General features: G+C 40.0%; 2 protein-coding genes across 3 annotated transcripts in view; both read right to left on the minus strand.

Annotated features, from left to right (window-relative positions):
- Window positions 1-365: 365 nt before the first annotated feature.
- BCAS2 (BCAS2 pre-mRNA processing factor) lies at window positions 366-14,090 on the minus strand. Of its 2 annotated transcripts, XM_059375809.1 has the most exons (7): window positions 13,927-14,088; window positions 13,730-13,822; window positions 10,495-10,565; window positions 7,335-7,496; window positions 2,792-2,842; window positions 1,877-1,957; window positions 366-666 (listed from the first exon to the last, which is right to left on the minus strand). In XM_059375809.1, exons 1-7 carry the CDS (start codon window positions 14,017-14,019, stop codon window positions 540-542), a joined length of 678 nt encoding a protein of 225 aa, XP_059231792.1. In that variant the 5' UTR covers window positions 14,020-14,088; the 3' UTR covers window positions 366-539. The 2 variants fall into 2 exon arrangements, with proteins under 2 accessions (XP_059231792.1, XP_059231793.1); XM_059375810.1 differs by lacking the exon at window positions 1,877-1,957 and having other exon boundaries at window positions 13,927-14,090.
- A 902-nt stretch (window positions 14,091-14,992) lies between these two features.
- Window positions 14,993-23,343, minus strand: part of DENND2C (DENN domain containing 2C) — an 82,426-nt gene continuing 74,075 nt past the window's right edge. Inside the window, exons 17-19 of the mRNA XM_059374333.1 lie at window positions 18,741-18,977; window positions 18,406-18,492; window positions 14,993-16,835 (exon numbers count right to left, since the gene is read on the minus strand). Coding sequence (XP_059230316.1) covers window positions 16,804-16,835; window positions 18,406-18,492; window positions 18,741-18,977 — 356 coding nt within the window. The 3' untranslated portion in view covers window positions 14,993-16,803. The remainder of the gene's footprint in view (window positions 16,836-18,405; window positions 18,493-18,740; window positions 18,978-23,343) is intronic.

Below are 23,343 nucleotides of genomic sequence, written 5' to 3' on the forward strand. Positions count from 1 at the left end.
AATTATCTTTTTATTCCTCTTAGTTCATCTACCTAACATGCTTAAAATAGGGCTCAGCACATATCAAGTTTTATGAAACTGTACCTATGATGATGGAGTTGGTTGACAGAGATGGAGCCATTGTATTTCGGAAGTCTTGCTTGGTAATCAAAAATTTGTTTAGAAACACCCCTTTATTTCGAAATATATAAACCAAAAGTTTCCCACTTCTTGTACATGTTAAAGATCTCTCAGATACAAAATATGTTCCAATGATTCAAACTTAATCCCATGATATAATATTATTCTAATATCATACTTACTTTGAAAGCCTTTTAAATGGCAAAAAAAAAAAAAAAAAAACAAAAACCAGGAAAGAACCCCCACCAAGCTGAAAGTTTTTATTTTGCTGAAATGTACAAATATAACAGTCCACACTCTACAATAAACATTTAACCACTGATGATTTTCTTAGGATGCGGTTTTCCCTCACAGTTTAGGTGCCTGATCTTCTGTGAAAGCCCAGCTTGCCTTCTTTTCTTCCCACCAAGTTTGTCTTTTTAGAAGTCTTGCCGGATATTTTCTTTGTTTGCCTCTCCATGTTGCTGCTTCATTTGAAAGATTTCATTTTCTAGTTGCACAATAGTCCTTTCAATCTCGTAATTCTTACTGACCAGGGATACCCAACTAGAAAAGTAAAAAAAGAAAAAAAATTACTCAATATAAAATTTCTCTTAGGAGATTTGACCATATACATGTTTTCAGCCAGGTTCATAATATGAACCTTCACTTCTAAATTTCCATTTTAAAAAACTGAATCTGGGGAAAAGGGTATGTAAGATTCTAGATGTAGTGAGTGCCTGGGTGGCTCAGTCAGTTAAGTGTCCACTTTTGGCTCAGGTCATGACATCAGGGTCATGAGTTTGAGACCCACGCCAGGCTCCATGCTGAGTCGGCTTGAGATTCTCTCCCTTCCCCTCCGCCCTCTCTCTGCTCAAGCTCTCTCCAAAATAAATAAATAAAATCTTAAAGGAAGAAAAAAGATTCTAGCTGTATTATCTCTTATAAATTAATGTAAATCTAAAATTATTTCAAATTAAAAAAAAAACTTTAAAAACCAAATTAGAAATAGTTGAAGATAGGACGAGGTGATGGAAGATTATATTTAATGGGATTAACATAAAAGGAGAGAAAATAGGGCAGAAGCAGCAGTTAAAAATGGTGGAGAAATTTCTAGAACCGGAGAAAATTCCATAGATCCAAGCAGCCTTCCCCCTCCCCCAGAAAAAAAAATCTCTAGGACAAATAAAAAGAAACACAAATGTGTCTTTGGGAGATTTTATTAGCCTGAAGAAAAATGTGAAAAGACGAACAGACTGATAACATGGAATGTATGGAGGTGGAGAAAGTAAAACAAGGAGAAAGATGGGGGTGAGGAGGAAGAAGGGAAATAGCAAAGCAAAAAAGAGAAATGACACAAGGTTCATAATCATAGGGATTCATATAAAATTATCTACACATATGAAGAACATTTTAAAAGTATATAAACAAAGGAAAAAAACCCTAGGACACAAAGTATCGAAGTATGAAATCTCCCTGAGTTAAAAAATAGATCGTTTACTTCCTTTAAAATGGAGAATGTAAGTCGAATCCTATTCAGAGCAGAAATACTGAACTGAAAATACGGTGCTCTGAGACCAGAATCAAGTAACAGTGGTTCTGTCCCTCTTAATGCCTTCCAAGACCACACATCAGAGACAGGCAGAGGCAGTCAAGAGTACCATTCAGAAAACCGCATTTCTGTGACACTTGTGGCATCGCATTTGAGTACTGTTGAACCATACTGTTAAATCCTGATCTAAGCGATTTAACAGTTGATGAAAGTGAAGATACTCACGTTGACTCCATTTCCCTTAATTTAGATCCAGCTGTGAGCTGCATGTTCTTTCGCTGCCAGTTTAAATCTTGAATATGTTTCCTGTAAAAAATTATTTATACAACCCACCTACATTTGAACGTAAGACTTAAATCAACAGAGAAATCAACAATCAACACATCTTTAATCCCTTGAAAAGGACAGATGTATACAGTTACAGACCAATTCTGAGAATTAACTATCTTTTATTTTTCAATTACAAATTTCATAAGCTCACCATGAAAAATTAAACACATTCACATACATGCAAATAGAAAATAAAAAGCAGAAGTCCTTCCTCCCACATGCTTCTCCTAATTATTGTTCAGTTTTTGGTGGGTGTTTCCCCAAACTCCTATATGTGTATGTGCTAGCAGAGATTTAATTTTTTAAATTAAGTGCCCAATGTGGGGCTCAAGCTCACAACTCCAGGATCAAGAGTTGCATGCTTTACTGACTGAGTCGGCCAGGCACCCCACATTATACATGTCGTTCTGTAACATTTTCTCCTAAAAGTGCCTTTTTAATGTCTGTAGATTTGCAAATTGCAAATGACATGGTAGAGATGTTTCCAAACGTTAAGTCTAACGTTAAGTCTCTTTCTCCTCCACTCCAGTAGGGCAAACCCAGCACTGGATGCTGGACAGAGTGGATCATCAAGTATTACTCTTAAATGACTACAGTCCATTGATTCTTTTGTCTTCTCATTCTGTTTATTAAGGTTCTACCTAAACTTCACTCTCAAATAAGAGGAAAATATGGGCATCTGGCTGGCTCAGTCAGAAGAACATGCACTCTTGAACTCGGGGTTGTGAGTTCGATCCCCATGTTGGATGAAGGATTACTTAAAAACTAAAATAAAATAATAAAATAAAGTAAGAGGAAGAAACAACTTACCTTAACTTCTGGAGCTCTTTCTGTGCATGTTCAATCATATGAACTAGATTTCTAAGGAAGGAAAAGAGGAAAATCAGGTTAACAGACATTAACATACCAACTAAAATTGAGCTATCTAGTTGATACAGGTTCCAGTTCTTCCGCTATTGAGCTCCATGCCAAACACCACGTTAGACACTCTTTACATATTAGCTACTTTAATTTTCCTAAGAATTCTTTGAGGTAGGTACGATTGCCCCTATTTCACATATAGGGACATTAAGAGCTTAGAAAAAGTAAGTAACTTAGTCAAGGTAACATAGATGAATGTTGGAGATGAATTCCATTTCAGGTCTTTTAACCTCTGGAGCCCAACCAGTTCACGGACACCTTGATTTTTTGTACCTGTCACTACTTAAACTGTCAGTACTTTTCATGGAGAACACTGAAAATAACTCATATGAGTGTATTCATTCAAATCCCTTATTATCTCCATATTTCTGTACCTGCATTTATCCTGCTATTCTCCCCTCCTGCCTACAGCTAGCTAGAGAGAGAAGAGAAAACTGGAAGGCTGGAGACTGTGATTCCAGTGCAAGTTGGCTCTTAGTGCCAAAGGGGGAAAGCTGAGCAATATAGAGTGCCAAGTTACTACTGTCATTAGAGAAGTGATTCAAGAGTAGAGGCCATCCCCTGTCTTTGCCCTTAAATAACAGCTTTACTGAGATGTAATTCTCGTAACCATATCAATTTTCTCTTAAGGCAGCAGAAAATCACCTTTAGGGTCCATTTCAACCACAATGGCCCTACTATCCTCTTGCTGTAGATCTACTATTGTTTCCTGGCTTTCGTGACTCAAATATCCTGGTTTTCTCCTAAGTTATTTTTCTGTCTCTACTGACTTACTTTTTTTTCCCCTCATTAACTGCAATTCTCTGAAGATTCAGTCTTCAAACAGCTGTGTCTCTCCAGGCTTACCTACAGCTCATCTCCCTTTCCTTGATTTCTAGGGATCACTCCATGTTCCTCAGGGCAGTTAAGTTTGGTACTCCAGTCCTGACCTCTGACCTTTAATAGGAAGCTGCCCCTTGAATGACCTCTTCCTGAAAGCCCCATTTATTTGTTGTCTTCTCCTTTCTTTCATCCTCCACGAGTACAAGTGTACCTCAGAGATATTGCAGGCTTGGTTTCAGACCATGCAATAAAGCAAGTATAGCAAGAAAACAAATCAAATGAATTTGTTCTCCAATACATATAAAAGTTGTTTATACTATACCATAGTCTATTAAGTGTATAACAGCATTGTGTGTAAAAAAAAAAAGTACTTGCCTTAATTAAAAAATACTTTATTAACTAAAAATTGCTAACCAACGTTCTGACTTTTAAATGAGTCATAATCACTGATCACAGATCACTGTAACAAATATTATGGAAAAGTTTGAAATACTTAGAGAATTACTAAGATGTGAGAGACAGGAAGTGACCACATGCCATTGGAAAATGGGGCCGACAGACTGGCTGAGGCAAGGTTGACACAAACCTTCAATCCGTAAAAAATGTAAAACAGCAAAGTGTAATAAAATGAGGTTTTATCCATATACAGGACCCTCCTCAAGCACTGAACATATTTTTATTAAAACTTATAGCACTGCATCATGAGAGTCAGAAGCCTTGGGTTCTAGTCCCAGCTCTGCCCTAAAAAGCTGTATGTCCTTTAATGAGTCACTTGACATCAATGAGGCTAAACCTGTTTATCTGTAAAAACAAGGCCTGGCCTTGAAGGTTTCCCTTTAATTGCAAGTACAAAAATCTCTCATTAATGAAATTTTTTTAAAAGCAATCACGAACCAAAAGCTACCTAGAACTACAAGCTTACCGCCCATGCCATGTTTGATGCCCTCAAATCCTTTTGCAAGGAAAGAAAACCTACTTCAATAAGATGGGAAGACAAAGGACTGGGTTAGAGGAGAGCCGGAGAGCCTTAAATAAACTGAATGTAGGTAGGCTGGGTAAAGACACTCTAGGAGGTGGTGAACCATGACTAACGGCAAGGACAGAGCTATGATAATCACGACAGAGAGGATTCCCTCGGCTGGAATGAATGGCCCCCGTCGAGATACACAGCCATTTGCCTTGAATACCATGTAAATAGTCTGGATCTTACTTTGCAACAAATGGGAAAGTATTAAAGGTTTCTTTCTTTTCTTTTTTTAAGATTTTATTTATCCATTTGAGAGAGATCAAGCAAGCAAGCACAAGCAGTGGGGAGAGGCAGGGAGAGAGGGAGAAACAGATTTCCCGATGTGGGACTTGATCCCAGGACCTGGGGATCATGACCCGAGTTGAAGGCAAACACTTAACCATCTAACCCACCCAGGCACCCGAAAAGTATTAGAGGTTTCTAGAAAAGTTGAGAGCAATGTTTTCTTCAATGTATTATTTTTTTCCCCCGCATCTATGCTCTCTTACCTTCTTGGGAGCGTTCTCATTCTCTTCTAAATATCCAAACCTCACCATTTTTTTTTTTTTTTTTAAGATTTATTTATTTTAGAGAGAGAGAGAGCGCATGGGGGGAGAAGGGCAGAGGGAGAGGGAAAGAAAGAATCTCAAGCAGACTCCCTGCTGAGCAAGGAGCCTGACATGGGACTCAATCTCAGTACCCTGAGATCACGACCTGAGCCAAAATCAACACTCAGACGCCTAACCAACTGAATTACCAAAATTCCCCCAAATCTCACCATTTTAAAATAACCTTATTTTTTTTAATGACCTTATTTCTTAACGTCCCTTCTATGGATGTCTGTAGTTTATAGAACACAGCACACGATATAGCACGTGTCCCCATATTGCTAATTACGGGCTACTGGTTATCTGGCAGAGAAGAATCTTATCTCCTCAACTAGGTAAAGCTTCTTGAGGACAAAGATCCCATTTTTCCACTTCATACAATACAGACCATTTTTAAAAAAAAAGACATTTGTTTGCTTGATCTGTTTCTTAATCCTCCCAAACCCATTTTTCCTTTATCTCCCTTGCAACATATTCACAAAAGAAATGAACTATTTATGCTGTAGTTTCCCGAATTCTGGATTTTGCCCACTGGATCCTTACATGGCCAAATAAATTTAAAACGTAATTCTGAAAAACTGAGAAAAACCATTTATCTCTTTGTGATTTTGCTTTATTATTCCAGGAAACATACTCTAGCAAAATAGTTTGATGCAGTGTCAGGAAGTTCAAGGGCTTTTTCTCCTTCAACTATTAAAATGTTAATACAGTCTCAGCGGATTTCAGGGCTCAAAGGCATCAGAGATATTGTCTAACCACCAAATTTTACAAATAAGAAAACTGAGCCCTAGAAAGATAACAAAACCTAAAGCGAGTTGCATGGAAAAGAAAGTAGAGCTCAGTGGCTTATGTGGGTACTTTGCTTCCTGTGTTAATTCTCTTATAGTCAATTCTCATTATTTGCAGATTCTGTACTTATGAACTTACCCACTCACTCAAATTTACTTGTAACCCCAAGATCAGTACCTGTGGCATTTTGAGATCATGAACAGCATGTGCAAAATTTGAGTTGTTGGATGTGCAGATTCTTAGCTGAAGTGGAACAAGGAAGCACTCTGACTTACTGTTTCAGGTCTCATACAGAGAGGACCAAAGGACAGGATTTAATTTCCAACTCTGCCAAATTACTTAACACTTCTGAACTTTGTTTTCTCTTTCATAAAATAAAGAAAATAGACTTTGCCAGGAGTTGTCTTTAGGATTTATAGTCTATATGAGATGTGTATACATACACATACATTATTTCCACCAAAAAAAATGTTACAGTATTTGCTAATTCAGTATTCAAGGCCACTTTATAGAATATAACATACAACTAATGAGAATCGATTGTATGAGCAATGCCCCACATTAAGGATTCCATTCCACCATATGTGATTTGTCAACCAGACCTCAGAACTCATTTAATTACAATATTATACAATAAATGTGGTTAGGTTTAGATCTCCTCTGTACCTTTTTTTTTTTTTTTTTATAAAGATTTTATTTATTTATTTGACAGACAGAGATCACAAGCAGGCAGAGAGGCAGGCAGAGAGAGAGGGAGAAGCAGGCTTCCCTCTGAGCAGAGAGCCTAACGCAGGGCTCGATCCCAGGTCCCTGAGATCATGACCTGAGGCGAAAGCAGAACCTTACCCCACTGAGCCACCCAGGCGCCCCTCCTCTGTACTCTGTGTGGTGGGTCTGAAAGCCATGGCTTATCATACGGGTTGTAGTAGTTCCAGGACATCATCTCAAATGAAAGTCCACTATACACTAAATCCCACTTCACTTTTTTTTTTTTTTTTTTTGAAGATTTATTTGACAGAGCAAGTAAGCAAGGGGAAGGGCAGAGGAAGAGAATCTTCAAGCAGACATGGGGATCAACCCCAAGACCCTGAGCCACAAGAGTCAGACATATAACTAACTGAGCCACCCAGGCACCCATTCCTATATTTAAAAAAAGATGCCAAAACTGTGGATGGGATGGGTTTAATAAAAACAAAAAGCTTCTTACTCATTATATACTTTCCAGGCATTGCATCCATGCTGTGACATTAGTTCCAGATTCTCAATTCGAACTGCCTGATGCTCTAACTGGGCCATTGAATTGTTTACACATTCTTGCCATGCGGTAATGTCGTTTTTCTGACCTGAGGAAGGGGCTGGAAGTTCATACCTGAAATTAAACAAAAATAAACTGAAACCACATATTCCTCTAAATTTTCCGTTCCTTCCAAAAGAACACCTCACAGGTCTATGCACAATGTAAATCCATGGAAAATTCGAGATAGATCAGACTGTTCAATAAGAACCTATTTAAAATCCATTTACAAATAAGATTTAACACCATTATATACAGTAACAAAAAAATTGTTTACTTCAACATGAACTGATTCAATAAACTATAGTGTATTCATATGAAAGATTGTTAAATTAGCTGCTCAATGATGCCACTGAAGAATACTTAGAACATTAACATGCTTGTGATATATTAGGAGAAAAAAGTAGGACACAAAGGACCCTATACTATCTTTTTTTTTTCTTGAAGATTTTATTTATTTGTCAGAGAGAGAGCGAAAACCCAAGTAGGGGGAACAGCAGGCAGAGGGAGAAGCAGGCTCCCCACTGGGCAAGGAGCCCGATGTGGGACTCAATCCCAGGACTCTGGGATCATGACCTGCGCTGAAGGCAGATGCTTAACCAACTGAGCCACCCAGGCACCTCTGCTATCATTTTTGAAAAACACACTTACAATCATCCAGGTTCCCACCGACACAACCAAACCATTCTAGAGAAAAAAATGGTAAGGGATGTAAAAATTCTTTGTATTTGGACCTTCTCTATTCTCTCGCTTCACACTAAACAGTCCTTCAGCACTGTTGATATAGCCAGTAAGTACACCCTTCATCAATCTTAGCTCATTATTGAGGAGTTACTACAAACTAAGTTTAATTTCCATTTTAATAATTTGACTAGATACAGTAAAGACTCCACATTATTCCTATGAACAACTGAGGGGCATGCAACTAGGATCAAGAAGTGATAAACCAGGGGCATCTAAGTGGCTTGGTTGGTTAAGCATCCAATTCTTGATTTCGGCTCAGGTCATGATCTCAGGGTCATGAGATCAATTCCCTGATTCCCTGTGTCAGGCTCCACACTAGGCATGGAGTCTACTTAAGTTTCTCTTGCTCACTTGCTCTCCCTCAAAATAAAAAAAGTGACATACCACTTTGTTTAAAAAAAAAAAGCTGTAATGTGGCAGTTTTCAAACTTCTGATTATAACTCATGGTAGGAAGTATCTCTGATCCAGTACCCAAATACACATAGCTCAACAAAAGTTTCACAGAACAGTGACGGCTGGGTGGCTTAGTCGGTTAAGCATCTGCCTTCAGCTTGGGTCATGATCCCAGGGCCCTGGAATCGAGTCCCAAATTGGGCTCCCTGCTCAGTGGGGAGCCTGCTTCTCCCTCTGCCCGCTGCTCTCCCCACTTCTGCTCTTGACAAATAAATAAAATCTTAAGAAAAAAAGTTTCACAAAACAATAGTTGCCTTTACTTGCATTATATTCTGTTATTTTCTATTTCCTTAAAAAACTGCTCTGAGAACTTCTGGATCTTACTACCTTTCTTATTAAGAAAGTTAACTTTTGGAAACTTACGTAATTTCCTTCATGATCCACTGCCTAATGGGTCATTACTTTTTCTGTGAGATATACTGTCATAAAGGAGTTACTGCTGTGAATATCTATAGAGAAGAAGCACCTGGAAATGAAGAATTGAGGAATCCCAGAACTTCCTTTATCACTCACTCAGGCCAGACAGGAAATGGTGCACAAGAAATAACGATCCTCTGGTTCTACAGACTCAAATCCCTCTTCTAAATCTATACATCTGCTGAGAGGACAGACCTGTGCATGTGGCTCTATCTCAAAGGATTCTGCTCTGACAGAGTACTTAGTGGTTCTCATAATTCCATACTTACTTCAAGCTGAAAGAGATCTCACATGTTAAGCAATCCGATTCTCCATTTTAGAGACAGTAACAAAGGATGTTTGGAGTTTTCTTCTCTGAGAGAGGAGAAGCAGTTTTGTAATAAAGTGGAACAGGAGGGAACACAGTGGAACCAAAGTCAAACTATCTGGGCACTGTTTACTAATTAGTTCTATGTCAGAATCAATCAAGGATCATTATAAACCATAACATGATTTCACCTAGATATGTGATCAGTGAAGAACCAGATGCCTAATCAGGAACATTTCCTTGGGAAAAAAAAAAAATTATTTTAAGCATTTATTTATTGTACAGAGAGGGAGTGAACCAGCATGAGCAGAGAGACAGGGGAAAGGGGAGACAGAATCCCAAGCAGAACCTCTGCTGAGCGCAGAGCCCAATGCGGGGCTCGATTTCAGGACCCCAAGATCACAACTTGAGCCGAAACCAACAGTCAGAAAGCTCAACTGACTGTGCCACCCAGGTGCCCCTCCTTGGAAAACCTTAAAAACATGAAGTTCAGTACAATCACCATTCCTGTTGTTGGATTTTACATATTTTGTGTGTGTATATTTTAAGAGACAGAGAGAGAGTACTTACTTGGGTCAGCAAATGGGGAGGTGGGGAGCAGTAGAGGGAAAGGAAGACTCTTAAGCAGGCTCCACACCCAGCATGGAGTCCTATGCAGGCAACTGATCTCATAACTCCGAGATCATGACCCGAGCCAAAATCAAAATGGGATGCTTAACCAACTGAGCCACCAAGGCTCCCCTATTTTGCCTTTTTAAATAAAGGTGCAAAGAATATATCTGAACATAAACAAAGGATATAGGAACCACTATTATGTGAAGAAACATAAACATAAAATCAGACAAGAATTTTTTATTTTCCACATTTTAAGAGCTATAGCGATTTTACTAGTAACTTAAAAATAAAAAATGATTTGGGGGGGCACCTGGGTGGCTCAGTGGGTTAAGCCGCTGCCTTCGGCTCAGGTCATGATCTCAGGGTCCTGGGATCGAGCCCCACTTCGGGCTCTCTGCTCAGCAGGGAGCCTGTTTCCTCCTCTCTCTCTGCCTGCCTCTCCGCCTGCTTGTGATCTCTGTCTGTCAAATAAATAAATAAAATCTTAAAAAAAAAAAAATGATTTGGGTCCAGGTGAAACCAGAAATATAACTTACCGTTTCATACTGAGTAATTCTATTGGTTGCCGAGCAGCCAGTCTTTCAAATTCATTTCTCATTATGTCGGTCTAATTAGGGGAAAGAATTATTTCCAAAATCATATCAATAAATTTCAATTAACAACCACCAAACAATGAATCTAACCTACTTAAATATTTCTGTTATCCATTCAAACTGATCATTTCCAAAAAATTTACAAAATAAAATAAAATGGATCATTTTCCTTCCCACCAAGTTTTCTCTGAGTTAAATATTCTCAAGAATCAGAATACGTACACTTCATATGTAAAGGGACCCACAGAGAAAAGGATTATTCCTAGATCAGCGGTACCCAGTCCCAGCAGCACATAGAAATCAGGTGGAAGCTTTGAAAACAATTTCATTCCCAGCCACATCATCTTACCCCTCTCCACCATTCCCATTTAACTTTTCTGAGGTGGAGACTAGGCATGATTGTAACTTGTTTTTAACCCATCAGTTGACTGTATAGCGAAGCCAGTGTTGAGGACCCTGGATCTAAGTATTCACTGGGGGGTGGGGGAAGGGAGGAGAGTACTTGACATAAAATAATTTGCTTTAGGGCTTTGAGCCTATATCCATACTTTCCTTTTGACCCTGGCTGCTATTTTTACACTTCACTCTGCAAAGAATGAGAAAAAGGGAAGAGGTTAAAGAAACTGGTTCTACTATCTGCTCTAACAACTGTATGATTTCTTTCTTTCTTTTTAAAGATTTTAATTAGGGGCGCCTGGGTGGCTCAGTGGGTTAAAGCCTCTGCTTTCGGCTCAGGTCGAGATCTCAGGGTCCTGGGATCGAGCCCCATATCGGGTTCTCTGCTCAGCAGAGAGCCTGCTTCCTCCTCTCTCTCTGCCTACTTGTGATTTCTGTCAAAGAAATAAATAAATAAAATCTTAAAAAAAAAAAGCCCCAAAGATTTTAATTAATTAATTTATTTGAGAGAGAGAGAGAACACATGCATGAGTGAGCTACAGAGCATGAGTTAGAGTGGGGAGAGGCAGAGGGAGAGGAGAAGCAGACTCCCTGCTGAGCATGGGGCCCGACATGGGGCTCAATCCCAGGACCCTGAGATCATGACCTGAGCTGAGAGCAGCTGATTAACCGGCTGAGCCATGCAGGCACCTCACAACTGTACCATTTAAAAAAACACATGATGGGGCACCTGGGTGGCTCAGTTGGTTAAGCCGCTGCCTTCAGCTCAGGTCATGATCCCAGGGTCCTGGGATTGAGCCCCGAATCGGGATCCCTGCTCACTGGGGAGCCTGCTTCTCCCTCTCCCTCTGTGGCTCTACCTGCTTGTGCTCTCTTGCTCTGTCAAATAAATAAATAAATAAATAAATAAATAAATAAATACAATCTTTAAAAAAAAAACAAAAACAAAAACAAAGCACACATGGTAAAGTTAAAAAAACATGGTAGAGCTCTACTTCTTTAGGTCAAAGTTTTGGTCAATATCCTATTTCATTTCTGTTCTGCACATTTCCTGGCCCTGAGTATAAAGAACTGCTTAAGTATTCACCTATAGTAGTATTTCAGTTATCCTGAGCAATTATCAATTTTTTGAGGGCTTCAACTATATTAATTAGACTAAAAAGTTGAGACAGTCCCCCAATTCCTAGCTAGAAAAGACCTTCATAAATAGTTAAATGAATTAATGGAAGAGCAGCTTCAAAATAAATTTGAGGAGTGGTTATGGTCTTGGGCAAATTACTTTCTCTAAGTTGCAGTTTTCCCATTTAAAAAATTAGGATAATAAACATATAGTTATATAGTTCACAGAGCTATTTTCAGTACTGAGATGGTGAGCCCAGTACACTATCAATTCCTATTGTGAAAAAGGGATAAATGATCAGGATGCTAATTATAAAGATAGGAGATATATGTTGCACTTAGGAGAGTTAAAAGGAAAACTGGTTCAAATATTTAAAAGTTCGTGATTGAATGCAGTTATCTGAAATTTTGGGAGCCAATCTAATAAGAAAGCATTACTGTATCTACTTCTTAATGTGGTACCATCTATATCTGGGTAATGACATTTAGAAAACATTTGATAAAATGATGTATCATAGGAATATCTTCCTATTTAAAACTTGACCGACTTTTCATGTTACTTCAGTATAAACACTGTGGGGATTTTTTTGTTGTTTTTAAAGATTATTTATTTATTTATTTGACAGACAGAGATCACAAGTAGGCAGGAGGAAGGCAGAGAGAGGAGGAAGCAGGCTCCCTGCTGAACAGAGAGCCCGATGCCAGGGCTCCATCCCAGGACCCAGGGTTCATGACCTGAGCCGAAGGCAGAGGCGTTAACCCACTGAGCCACCCAGGCACCCCTAAACACTGTGTTTTAATAGTAGAATTCTTTCCAGAGCCTGGGTGGCTCAGTGGGTTATGCCTCTGCCTTCAGCTCAGGTCATGATCTCAGGGTCCTGGAATCAAGCCCCGAACGGGGTTCTCTGCTCAGCGGGGAGCCTCCTTCCCCCACCCCTGCCTGCTGCTCTGCCTACCTGTGATCTTTCTCTCTTTCAAATTAATAAATAAAATCTTTAAAAAAAAAAAAAACAGAGTTCTTTCATTAAATACATGGTTACCTATAATGGGGGAAAAAAACCCCAAACATGTAAATACTAAAATGCCTAACAGAATCTATTAATTTAGAGATGGTATTTTACATTTCATGTAGCTAATTACACCCTAAGTACTAAGCAGTATCTTGGGGGGCACTTCTAGACTAAATATTTAAAGAGCACTTTACTTATAAATGGTTTCTCACTTCCCTCATTCACATACGTTCGCTAAGTATCTACGCTGTGACACAAAGGCCGCCCTCCAGTGGTTCTCAGGAACCTAGGCTTACATATATTAAAAATTCCTCATCACTGGTTTTAAAGAAGACCTTAGAGAGCGGAGGATGCCTCTGAGAATTTATGCAAGGAGCCGATCTCCGAAAAACGTACACACTACGTTTTGCATGGCTGGGCAGTTCGCCAAGCCCCGGAAAGCCCTTCAGTGGGTCTCAGAATCAGAACGTCGGAGAAGTCTGATCTAGCTGCTTTCAATGGATCGGGAACACCGACAAGAGAGTAAGTAGTAGGCAAGCAGACAATTGTTAAAGCCAGAATTTAAAATGCATTTACGTGTCTAAGACTCTCGACCCAAAGTAAAGAGTCAGAGAATCCTAGCTCATACGGTGGCCTCAAGACGTCCCACTTACTTCAAAAGCAGAATAATCCGGGGCCGTCAGGTAGCTCAGGTAGTTCTTGGTAGGTCGGTATCTGCGGGTTTCCTCCTCCACCAGCGCCGCAGCCTAGAAACGAGAACGGGAGCCGGGGAGGGGAAGCAACCTGTAAGGTGCTTCTTCCAGCACCAAGGGCCCGAGAGTGCTGAATCCGCTACCCGGCCCGAACTCACCGCTTCCCGCACGCCGGGCGCTTCATAACCTTGGTCAAAATACGGCAGTGCATCTACCACAACCTCTCCGGCAACTAAGCCTGTGCCCGCCATTCTAAACCTTGCCCAAATTTTCTGTGTGCGCTCAAACTCAGGCCCATTTCATTACGCATGCGCTCGCATTGACGTAATACAGGTCGCATGCGCCTTGGCTCTGACGCATGCTCAGTTGTCAATTCTGAAGGCGCCCTCGCCGAGCTACTAGGAAGTACCCTGCCATTTTGTCTTGGTCGGACGTGACGTCACGTCGCGAGTCCTAGAATCAGCGGAACGTCTCCATTTCCTGTCCTCCGTGTGCTCCTTTTTTTTTGCCTCCACCCGGGAGCACTTTGGAGGGGAATTGGGACTTTTCGTTCCCTGGAGGAAGCTGGTGTCTGGTACCGGGATGGTTTAAAACTTTTGGAGGAACTAGCAGTAGGATTTGGCAGGGAGAGGGATACAGGTCTCCCAGTCCCCTAACCTTCCACCTACAACCCTTAACTTTTTGCTTTGTGGCGTTTTTTTTCTCCCCTTGCACTTCTTGCTGTACCCCTCACTATTCTTCGTTCTGAGAACACTTGCATTGGATAAATGCAGTTTTTTCAGATTCTGGAGGTCGGCGCCAGTAGCCAGTTAAAATTGCGAAGCTTTAGGGTCTACATAACAAAGGAACCTGATCTTTTCCTCCAGGGTGAGATTAAAAACTGCCCACCAACTCCAGCTCCAACAAATCCTGTCATTTTGCCTTCGAGGCTTATATAAAATCCGCTCACTTGTCTTTAGGACTGTCGGAAACAGACTCGTGTTCCTCTCTGCCTCCCAACCACTCCTGCGGCTGCCGGTGCGCCGGCTCTGCCCTGTCCCCAGCTCCCATACACGAAGCAGGCCAAGGCCAAATAAGGTAGTCGGACTGCAAACCCTGCCCGGTGTCTACGATCAAGACTCGGGCTTTGTCTGCCAACAGCCTAGAAATGCTGGCCACGGACTGTCTAATCCTATCATTAGATTAATGTGCTAGTTATGGATTTATGCGAAGTAGAAGATCTTTACATCTTAAGCAACTTTATTTAAAATTCTCCAATTTTTTGTTTATTCATTAAAAGATCTGTAAACAACATTTTATACAAGTCTTGAGGGATTCTTTTTCAAATATGTCCAGAACTCATAATACTTTACAAAAACAAGATAAAACAGACCTAAGAAAAGGAAGCAGCCTCAGGTCACCGGGATAAACTAGGACCCCCATCCCTGAAGCGAGGTCTCCTCACAGAGGGACGGTCAGGATTCACCACCCTAAGACCTACCCCCGTTTTATAAACAATTCCCAATTACTCATTCTTCCCTCAGGATTGGAGTGGCAAATGGAGAGATGTCTGGTAAGAACCCCACTGGGGTAAGATGCTTAAACATTTTTTTTAACAAGACATAGGCTCAGTTCTATTTTCTAGACCCATAAGAACTATATAGCACCAGTCTTAAATGGGGTCTGCTTCAGGTTCATTCATGCACAACTGAATGGGCTGTAATGACAATACTGTACAACTCAATAAACTGTATCATAATACAACTTAAAAGGTTTTGTTAAGTTCGAATAAATATTTTTATGCCAGTTAAAACCCTCAGCAGGAATTGAAGAAAACAAACTGACATCTGCTGTAACATTTATCAGTGAAAATTAAACCATCATTGATAAGTTCCTCCTCCTAATCACTACTGCTGTTGTAGGTATTAAGGTTCAGGGTGATTATGCGGTGAATGCCCAGTAATATTCATAGTCTGAGTCCCAATTCAATTAGGGCAAAAAGTCCAATTCTAGGGGAACCAAAAGTGAGTCATCTAGGCTCCTATAGTTTGATGTCCCTTATCCTCAGAGCTGAAAATCAGCTCGGGTATGCTTCAGTTTAAAAGAAAACCTTTTCAGTAGCTATAATCTCACAGAGCTCAAGTTTCCATCTGCAGAACTAACCAACTTTCTCTGTGCTCATGAATTGACAGTCGTGGCTTCAATTCTGGCTCTGCTGTAGAACTTTGGGCAAGTTACTTAACCTTTCTGAATTCCAGTTTCTTCATTAATAAAATGGAGATGCAAGTATCTCATCAAGTTGACTTAAAGACTGAGTAAGATGACATAGATATACATCACACATGGCACTTGGGGGACACTAAGAAAAGGGGAAGGAGTTCTCATGCTCTTCATTAGCTATAATCCCACAAAGTTTAATGTTGACAAGCTACGATGTGGAGGAGGAGCTGCAAGGTGTCTACTTGTATAAGATACTCAATAACAGTGTTAATAACTAGATTCCCTCAGATAGAACATTAGATTAAAAAACAAAAACTAGAGATATATGAGGAATCTATTCCTTAGCTCAGCTCCAACAGCCCATAGTTTTCAAGGTGCCATGGTGATATTTCAGTGATGAGAATGACGTGTGTAGGGTGCACTCTGCACATCCATCATGCTTCCCCAGTACCTTCAATCCAGCATTTCTCTCACTGTGCTCATCTTTGAGCTGTTTTTTTTTTTTAAATCCAACACCAAATCTTTCCCTAGTAAAAAACAAGTGCCTTCACAGACTAAGCACATAACACAAAGAATGAGACCAAGAATCAAATAGAAAAAGCCACTGAAAAGAAAAATTGGAGGCAGAGTAATGAGAACATGGGTTCCAGACTACTCCCAGCAATCCTCCAGTGATTATACAGCAGCAACAGGAGAATCCTCCTCCAAGGACCAGGCCCACTTTGTAACCTTTTCATCTTTCCAGGATCTTTTAGGCCACTGCAGGGCATCCCAACTCTTGGAGAAATATTTACTTGGCACTTTCGGTTTAAGATGGAGAGAGTCTATCAAAGATTTCATTTCTTCTGCAGAAATTTCATCTTACTTCCTAAAGGGAGAAAGAAGTAGAGTGAACTCTCAATAGTTCATTTTTATTTATTGTACATTATTTGAGGCAAGGGATTAACGACTTAGTCATTTGGAACAGCGCACGAGTGAGCTGCCATCTCAAGCTAGCATGTGATGTGTTTAACTACCAAAGAAATAAACAAACCCCATGTCTCTAATTGTAGAGGTAGAAGAGAGCTCTGACCTCACCTAATCCAGTGGCTTTCAACCTTGACTATAGGTTAAAATTGCTTGGCCTGATCCCCAGAGATTTCTTGGAGCCTGCAGTGGGGAAAATGTTCATTTATGTTCCCCAGAGATTAAAATATTGTAGTTAGAGTTCAGGACCAGTGGTGTGATCTAACCTCATGGTATAAAGATGAAATAACAACCGAGGCATAAGAACAAGTCCTTACTTTAATTAGGGGCATGTATTTCTTTTTCTTTTTGTATTAAAATTGACATACAATGTCCTATTAGATTCAGGTGTACATCATAGTGGTTTGAAATTTTTTCATACACTACAAAATGACCCCTATGACAAGTCTAGTTACCAGGGGTTATGTATTTCAAGGACCAATATAAACAGCGTGGAATATAGTTCTTCCTTGTTTTGAGCTACCACACCACTGTTCCCCAATATCACAAAGGATAATAAAAAGTTAATTATTATAATTGAAAAATCAGAAACATCTGTGTTTCTTTCTGAAGTGTAAAATTAGACTTGGAGGAAATCCTCTTTTGCCTCAGATGACCTCTAAACCAGATGTTTGGTTTTTTTTTAAGATTTTATTTATTTATTTGAGAGAGAGCATTAGAGAGGAGAAGGTCAGAGGGAGAAACAGATTCCCTGTTGAGCAGGAAGCCCAATGTGGGACTCAATCCTGGGATTCCCAAGATCATGACCTGATCAGAAGGCAGTTGCTTAACCAGCTGAGTCACCCAGGCACCCCTAAAAGGTGTTTTTATTTATTTTTTTAAAAGATTTTTATTTATTTACTCGACAGAGAGAAATCACAAGTAGTCGGAGAGGCAGGCAGAGAGAGAGAGAGGGAAGCAGGCTCCCTGCTGAGCAGAGAGCACAATGCGGGACTCAATCCCAGGATCCTGAGATCATGACCTGAGCCGAAGGCAGCGGCTTAACCCACTGAGCCACCCAGGCGCCCCCCTAAAAGGTGTTAATCTGGAGTCCATGGATGAGTTTCAGGAGGGTCCATGAATACTCTATAATTATATGCAAATTTGTATGTTCTAGCATACTTTTCTGAGACAAAGATCCAGTTTTTATGAGATTTTCAAAGTGATGTGACCTAGAAAAGATTAATAATTATGATATGCAAATTCGCATGTTATCTGAGGAAAACAGACCCAAGGACAACTCTGATGAAAGAATCCCCACCTCTGAGAAAGACTTCTTTTTCTTCAAAACAATTCGGAAGTACAGTCATGGTTTCAGGTCAGCCTATTTGAAGTTATATTATTGATTTGATTATAAAGCTTTTGTGATAAGGCACAGTTTCTGCAAAAGGTTTTTTAGTCACATTATTTAACAAGAAAACGTAACAACTCACCAAGACTCCGCAAAATTTTATTCATCCCACTGGGCTCGGACTCTGGAATTGTTTCCAAATACTGGAGGGCCCGGACCTCAAACAAACCTACAAGGAAAACTCACGCTGGTGAAACTGTCCAATACTTACTAAAAATCACTTAAATAAAATTCTGCAGCTTACTACCAATGTGCTTCCATAGCTAAAACAAAATTTTAAAAAGAATTATTTCCCATAATAACTCAGATTTTGAGCGCTTGTAGTTTTATACCATTTTTTTGTTTGTTTGTTTATATTATTTTCAAACCCTCAAAGGGCTTACTAAATACAGGGAGAGAACTTATGATGAAACTGACCTTTCACCCCACTTTTCCGAAGCTCTCGGTCCTGTATGAAGCCGGCAAACATCTGTGTTTCCATGAAGAGATCCAGGAAGTGGCGTACACTTCGGGAGGTGTGGGATTTACGGAATGGTTCCCTTTGGAATACACGCTCCCCACGCTCAGTGACAGTCATGCTCAAAGAATAATGTCCCACTAGCTCCACAAAAAACCTCACAAATGCCTCGGACACCAGAGAGTTGAGTGTCACATCTGTTGCAAAATAAGAAAAATAAGAAAGAAAAAAAAAACCCTTAAGTTCATATTTATGGGAAATTGTTATGAAAGTGATGCATAAGAAATCACAGACTGAAGGACTGAGAATCCTCATTCTTAGCTTCCTTGCACACTCCACAAGCAACAAAACACTATTAGCTCATATTTTTACTTTGATTTTCTACCCACATATACTCCTGTTCCATCTTTCAGCCTGGCCTGCACATCCGTGATCTTGCCGTAACTGCTCTTTCAAAGGCCACCAGGGAGTGCCAGCCAAATTTAATCTGCTTTTCTATCTGTCTCGCCTTTGAACTCTATGCTGCATTTGTGTTAACCTTCTCCTCATTCCTCGTCTCCCACAACTTCATACTCTCCTGATTTCTGGATTCCTCTCCTGCTCTTATGACCAAACATTTGTATTTCTCTTGCCTCTTCTTCCTCTTCCTAGCATGGTCCTCAGACCACCTCTCTTCAGCATTCCCTCCCTAAAGAGCTTACTAGTATGGAGAAGGGGAGCTGGCTTTCCATGTTGATAATTCTCAACCTATGTCTCTAGCCCTTATATAAGTCACCAGAACTCACCTTCTACATTTTCAGGCTACCTATGGGTAATCATCATTTGGTTGTCCCATCAGCACTTAAATTCCATTTGTCTAAAATTCAAATCAGGGCCTTTGGAGATTAGTAAAATATGAATCAAATAAATAAACATGTGTGAAACCAAATTCATTATATTTCTCCACCAAAACAGTTCTCTCTCAACTTTCTCATTTCATAAGCAATGATTATTCCATAATAATTTATTTAGTGCTTAAGATATTGTCAGCCACTGCATTTAGAGCTTTTATAAATAAAATAATCCAGTGAAGTAAGTATTATTTCCTTTTTACAGCTGAGGAAACTGACACTCAAAACAAAGACATTCTCCAGGGTCAGCTCATCTGGTACAGGGTACAGAATCTGCCAGACTCCCATGTCAGGTGCTTAGTCAGGTGCTTCTTAACCACTGTAACATGAAATACACTGCCTTTCATGTTCCAGGCTCAGACTTCAAATTCAACTTAGACTCCTCTTTTTTCTCCCATTCCTAATAGTATTCCCCTGCTTTTCCATGTCATGTCATTTACTCTTTCCATGGGTTCCATACTGGACTGGGAATCAGGGACCTAGGTATACTTAAGAGTTCTACCATGAAGCAATAGTGTAATGGTGTGCAACTCGCTTTACCCCTGGTTGGTCTCTTCCTATATCTGCAGAATGAGGGGGCTGATTAGGTGATCTCTAAGGTCTCTTCTGGCATTCCATTTGATTACAAACTAGATTTGTAAGAATGCCCTCTCCGAGGTGTTCTTCCCCCTACTCTCCAATAGAGGGCGACCATTATCAGTGATACTGGGTTTGTCCTTTCCTTGCTTTAGGTTACAGTTCCAGTGCATATATATACATAGCCAACCCCCATAACAAACTATTAGGTTTTGTACATCTTTGAACATTACATAAAACATATTCTTCTATAACTTACTGTTTTAGTCGATATATGTTTTTAAGATGCTTTTTTAAATGCTATATTCTCCTGCCAATGAACAGTTCGGTTGTTTTTAGGTTTTGCTATCATGTAAAATGCTGCTACTTTGAAAATTATTTACCTGTTTCCTAATTATCATGTGCCAGAATTTCTCTGGGGGTATATATCTAAAACCTGAATTGTCAGGTTATAGGATATATACACCTTTAAGTTGACTAGATGATGCCCAATTATTTTTCGAAAGCAGCTGAAATAACTTACACATTCTCACCAACTCCTGACACTGTCAGACTTTTTAACTTTTGCCAGTATGGTGGGTATAAAATGGTATCTCACTGTGGTTTTAATTTACATTTCCCAGATTTTGACGAGGCTGTACATCTCTCCATATACTTACTGGCCTTTCATGTTTCATCTTTGGTGAAATGATTGTTTGTATCTTTTCCCCATTTTTCTATTGAGTTGTTCATCTTTTTATTATTGAAATTGCATTTTAAGAATTTTTTTTTTAAGATTTTATTTATTTATTTGACAGAGATCACAAGTAGGCAGAGAGGCACGCAGAGAGAGAGGGAGGAAAGCAGGCTCCCCGCCAAGCAGAGAGCCTGATATGGGGCTCGATCCCAGGACCCTGAGATCATGACCTGAGCCGAAGGCAGAGGCTTAACCCACCGAGCCACTGGGGGCCCCACATTTTAAGAATTTTTAAAAATAAATTCTGGATACTACTCCTTTGTGGTTATATTTGTTGAAAGTATCTTCACCTAGTTTGTAGCTTGTTTTTTTCTTTTTCATGGTGTTCCTCAAGGATTAAAAATTTTAAAAATTTAAGTGTCAAATTAATCCTTTCTTTTTTACCAGCTGGGAGTCCTTACTCTTAACATTTAAAACTTGAATTCCTTAGAATTAGTTTTGTGTGTAGGGTGAGGTATAAATCCTATCCATTTCTTTTCATATGGAACACCAACTGCCTTACTATTGGTTACTGAATGGTTCATTCTTCTTCTGCTGATAGGCAATGCTGGTGCTGACACAAATTAAGTTTCCTTATGCCTGTGTACTCCATTCATTCCCTTGCTCTATTTATTTCTGAACCAAAACCAAACAGTCTTAATTACTATGACTTCATGATTAATTTGATGTTTCAGAGGGAAGTCCCTTCAATGTTGTTCTTTTACTTAACTATTCTTGGCCCTTTCTAATTCCATTAAAATTTTACAAAAAGCTGAATGCCCTTCCAATTCTCTCTTGAACTTTCCCCGATCTTGCTTTCTTCCCACCATCTCACTGAATCTGCTGCTACCAAGGTCTCTAAGCTCTTTCCATTGTCAAATCCACCAATCCTCAGTCTTCATCTCGCTTGTCCTCTCTGTAGCATTAGAAATAACTGTTTACTTTCTTTTGTGAAATACGTTCTTCACTCGACTTCTCTAGTATTACTTCCCCTGTTTTTTTTTCTCCCCCTTCACTAGCTGTTCTTGTAATCATTTTTTGCTGGATCCTCTGCCTTTTCCCTACTACCAAACATTGGAAATCTGACCACACTATTACCAGCCGACTCAGGGTTCAACCCTTAAATCTGTCATTTTCTATCTATACTCACTCTATAGGGTGACTTCACCTGGTTCCACAGCTTTAAACCAGCAACTTCTAGGGGCGCCTGGGTGGCTCAGTCAGTTAAGCATCTGCTGTAGGCTCAGATCATGATCTTGGGGTCCTGGGATCAAGCCCCCGACTCCTCAGCAGGGAGTCTGCTGCTCCTTCTCCTTCTCCCTGGGCCCCTCCCCCCACTTGTTCTCACTTTCTCTCAAATAAATAATTAAATAATCTTTAAATATATATATATATGTAATAATAATAATAAATAAAAATACATTAAAAAAAAAACCCAGCACCTTCTCAAGGTATGTCTTTAGTTCAAATCTCTTCCCTGAATCCCAAATTCAAGTATATGAATGCCTACTTGTTATCTCTAATTGAATGTCTGCTATGTATTGGACATCCAATAGGTATCTCAATATTTGGAACTGAACTTTTTTTTTTTTAAAGATTTTATGTATTTATTTGACAGAGAGAAATCACAAGTAGATGGAGAGGCAGGCAGAGAGAGAGAGGGAAGCAGGCTCCCTGCTGAGCAGAGAGCCCGATGCGGGACTCGATCCCAGGACCCTGAGATCATGACCTGAGCCGAAGGCAGCGGCTTCACACACTGAGCCACCCAGGCGCCCCTGGAACTGAACTTTTATTTCTCTGAACCTTCTCCTCCCTTAATGTTCCCCACCAGTAAACAGCCTTAGTTTTCTCATTTGTAAAAAAAGGGGATTAAATAATGAGACCTGCGTCGTAAGGCTATTACAAGGATGAAGTAAGATGTATGCTAGGTGTTGAGCACAGGGCCTGGTACAGAGTAAGTAGCTCAGTAAATATTTTTTACCCTTACTCCACAAATACTTACCTCATACCTACTTACTGACTATTGTTTAAAGTGTTGGAGATAAAGCAAAACAGACTGTCGCTGCTCTCATGGGCCTGATGTTGCTAGCAAATCAGACAACAATAAAAGCCCTGGAGGAAATTAAGGGCAGGGAAGTGGAGTGGCAGCATTAAGGGAATGGGTACAATTTTATTTTATTTAAAGGTTTTATTTATTTATTTGACAGAGAGAGACAACAAGAGAGGGAACACAAGCATGGGGAGTGGGAGAGGAAGAAGTAGGCATCCCACCAAGCTGGAAGCCTGATGCGGGGCTGGATCCCAGGACCCTGGGACCATGACCCAAGCCAAAGGCAGATGCCCAATGACCGAGCCATCCAGACGCCCCAAGAATGGGTACCA

Source organism: Mustela nigripes, chromosome 14 (assembly GCF_022355385.1).
Source record: "Mustela nigripes isolate SB6536 chromosome 14, MUSNIG.SB6536, whole genome shotgun sequence".
In the NCBI taxonomy this organism is placed as follows: Eukaryota; Metazoa; Chordata; class Mammalia; order Carnivora; family Mustelidae; genus Mustela; species Mustela nigripes.